Here is a 3,845-nt window from a genome sequence, read left to right as displayed (position 1 = left end):
CAAATTAAAATACCACATTGTTTTCACGGGGAAAATGGATTAGAGGCTCAGAGCAAATGGGTGCAGATCAGAAATGCTTATGGCAAAGCTCCTTCTCCCATCACTGGAGCTTTCTGCCACCAGGGAGGAGCTGGGACAGTGCCCTTGGTGGCTGGTGTTATTTCCCTTGGCTCTCCCTCCTGATGTGACCCCAGAGCTGCCTCTCACTCAATCTCTCATCCACTGCATGAAGTTTTTTAACCCTTACACTTGCAAGGTGGCATTTTTGGGGACTCCCTGGTGGCTTTCCACAGCTGCCCAGTGGATCCCCATTCTGCCCTGCAGAGCCCTCCTGTTTTTTAGCCCACTTCAAGGGGGGGTGAGCAGAGAGTCTGGGGCTCTGCAGCCCATCCCTCACCCAGTGCACTCCGTTTTGCAGGCTGTTAATGGAGAAGAGGGCGGATGACAGCCGGGACCGTGGTCATCACAGGTGGAATATTAGCGACTGTCATTTTACTCTGTATCATCGCTGTCCTCTGCTACTGTAGGCTCCAGGTAAGGCTGGGGGTGCCTCAGCGGGGAGGGCTGATGGTGTGGGAGCTCTGGGGGTGCCAGCTGAGCCCCTCCCGTTTCAGTACTACTGCTGCAAGAAGGATGAATCCGAGGAGGACGAGGAGGAGCCCGACTTCGCCGTGCACTCGCACATCCCTCCGCTGCACTGCAACCGCAACGTAGTGCTGACCAACGGCCCCTCGCTCTACTCCTCATCCCCCTTCGCCAAAAAACCAATCCAGAGACAGCCCAGCTGCCCCAGCTGCACCCCCTACGAGCCCCCAACCTCCTTCCTCCAAGAGCCCCCCACCTCCTTCCTCCAAGAGCCCCCCACCTCTTTCCTCCAGGAGCCCCCTACATCCTTCCTCCAAGAGCCCACCACATCCTTCCTCCAGGAGCCCCCCACCTCCTTCCTGCAGGAGCCCCCCACCTTCTTCCTGCAGGAGCCCCCCGAGGAGCTGCACAACGGGGGGGACAGGGTGAGCTACAAGACGGTGAGCCAGGAGGATCTGGCGCTGCCCGTGTCCAACCTGCAGGCGCTCAACCCCAACCGGCTCTCGGCCATGCGGGAGGCGTTCTCCCGCAGCCGCAGCATCAGCACCGATGTGTGAGGTGCCGCCTCCCCACCCAGCCCCGGCGGCTTTGGACAGCGGGGAGGGCTGGCTGGAATTCGTGGAGGAGTTTTGAATAGGGGAAAAAAGAAAAAAAAATTGAAGTGAATGTATTTCGACGGGCTGGCGGTATAAAGGGGGAGCAGAGCAAACTCGAGTGAGGAGTGTGGGGGTGCAGCTGGAACAAGAGGTTTCCCACTGCTGTGTTGCTTGGTTTTTTTCTTTTATAAAGAGGATTTTGATATTGAGCATCCTTTTCTACGGAGGAGTTGCCCTTCCTCACCGTTGGGCTGGGGAGCGATGAGCAAATGATGGGGCTCATGGGGGGCTGAAAACGGCTGGAAACGTGCTGCAGGTCAGCAGCAGCTGCTGGCGTCACCTGTGGGCCCCAGGACACACTCAGCCCCCCCAAAATGTCACTGCCCACCCTTCTGCCAGCCTGTGCAGCCCTGCTCCCTGCTGCAGCCATGGGGGTGGCTGTGGCTGTGAGCCCTGCACCATCCCCAGCCCATCCCACTGCCCCAGCCAGGCACTAATCCCAGGTGCCAGGCACAATCCCAGGTGCCAGGCACAATCCCAGATGCCAGGCACTAATCCCAGGTGCCAGGCTCAATCCCAGGTGCCAGGCACAATCCCAGGTGCCAGGCACAATCCCAGATGCCAGGCTCAATCCCAGATGCCAGGCTCAATCCCAGGTGCCAGGCACAATCCCAGGTGCCAGGCATTTAACCCAGGTGCCAGGCACAATCCCAGGTGTCAAGCACAATCCCAGGTGCCAGGCACAATCCCCTCAGGGTTAGGATGGTGGCTGGGCATGTCCCTGGAGACCCCCAGAGTGGCCTCATGGACCCCCTGAAGGAGCTGGGCCGGGGATGTGAAGCCTCTGCATTTCTCAGTGATGGAAATTGCACACAGCACACCTTGGGATGGAGGGATGTCCCCGTGGATAATCAGCATCCCTGCCCCAAGTGATGCCACACACAGCTTCTGGCTGAGGGCTCCACGGCACAGGGGTCACTGTGTGTGTGCCCACCCCTTGCATGCACGTTTTTACACACATCTATTTGTCTGGGAGAGGTTTTTTAAACAAAAATAAAAGAAAAAAGATACTTTTCCCCCATCCAGGACAGTGTCAAAACATTTTTAAATTTAGTTAAAATCTCTAATTTGCATTTGCCATGGCTGGGCAGCCTGGCTGTGGCACCAGCTCTGTCCCATGCTGGATCCAGCAGGGACAGCCCTGGGGGAGCAGCAGGCTCAGAGCTGCACCAGATGTGCTGCAAGGGAGCCCTTGGGCTTACTCAGAGATTTAGGAGAAGAATTGCAGCTCTGAGGGGCCTCCTGCTCGGGTTCCTCCTGGCTGTCTCCATTCCTCCCCTCTGACCTCACCAGGCTCCATGTGACAGAACTCCTTGTTTCTCCTGGACTGGGCATTATTCAGGTTAAAAGCATCACCTGGGGATGGCTGGTGAGGATGGACTGGCTGCACAGAGACTCAGATGGCCTCAGGGCTGTGCTCCAGGGGGATTTTCCTTTTTAAAGATGTTCTGGGAAGAAGCAGCCATGGCTGCAGCCCCCGGGGCTCACGGACACTGTTTGCAGCTTGGCTGAGTATTTCGCTTCAAACCACTGAGGGCTTTCAATTCCACAGGAAACGTTTTGAAGTACAAGTCAGTCTTTGCAAATGAGTATCTTTGACTTTCTGGGGGGGTTCTGTTTGGGGTGGGGAGGGCTGGGGTTGGTTTCCTACGTGTTTAATATTCCGGGCTCGGTCCCTGTGGCCCAGCACATCCCAGAGGGATGCAGCCACTCAGGCCATGCCCCCATGTACAGTTCTCTCTGGGGTTTGTTCCCATGCCTTGAGCCCTTCTCTTCCCATTTTTCGTGATTTCTCCTACCAGCCTTCCTTTCCTCCTTTTTTTCCTTGTTTCTTTCCCTTGTAGCTTGGAAATTCAGCAAATGGTTGGCTTTCACTAACCCTCACCTGGTGATCTGTTGTACAGGACTTTGGGAATCTCAGATTTGGGGAGGGAAAAAGTCAAAAAAAGAAAAAAAATAAAAAGAAATAAATTCCTTTGACATGGGTTTTGTGGTTTGTTGTTTGGTTGTTTTGATTTTCTTTTTGCCCCTGCATCTGCAAATTTGGGGTGGTGTTTGCAAAGCACTCAGGAGCTCCCTGCTGCTGAGGGAGGGTTGCAGCAGCACTTGGGGTGCACACAGAAGTTTGGGGGATGCTGAAGAGCCTTTGGCTCAGTGTCTGGGGGTCACACCAGTGAAAACACAGAGCAATAACCCCTCAAGAGCTCAGAAAGGCCCTTTTCTTACTGGCACCATGTGAAATCTCTCTGTTCCCAAACCCCTGAGGAGCTTCAGGGCTGCAGCTTCTGAAGCCACAGAACCCCAAAGGACCCCCAAAAGTCCCCAAATCCCCCCACTGTTGGGACTTTTCCTTCCATCACTGTCCAAGTAGCCGTGATTCTCCTGATTTAAAGCTGCTCTGCCTCCCCTGGGCACCAGCAAATCCCCATCCCCAATTCCAGTGCTCCCAGCACTCCACTACAAACTGGAGAATAAAACAAAATACCACCATAAATATGACAACTTTATTAAAATATACATATGAGTACAAATTAATGATTATATGGATAAAGTTCACTGTCTGTAAACAAATATATTAAAAAAGAGCACGTCTTTTTTGTGATA

General features: G+C 54.3%; 1 protein-coding gene across 1 annotated transcript; it reads left to right on the top strand.

Moving 5' to 3' along the window:
- Positions 1-441: 441 nt before the first annotated feature.
- On the top strand, positions 442-1,142 carry FAM163B (family with sequence similarity 163 member B; the record flags this gene model as incomplete). The annotated part of the gene is made up of 2 exons (XM_084219842.1): positions 442-534; positions 615-1,142. 2 exons carry the CDS (start codon positions 442-444, stop codon positions 1,140-1,142), a joined length of 621 nt encoding a protein of 206 aa, XP_084075968.1.
- Positions 1,143-3,845: the final 2,703 nt, after the last annotated feature.

Source organism: Fringilla coelebs (assembly GCF_963513975.1).
Source record: "Fringilla coelebs genome assembly, chromosome: 21".
NCBI lineage: Eukaryota > Metazoa > Chordata > Aves > Passeriformes > Fringillidae > Fringilla > Fringilla coelebs.
This window is presented reverse-complemented; position numbering and strand designations above follow the sequence as displayed.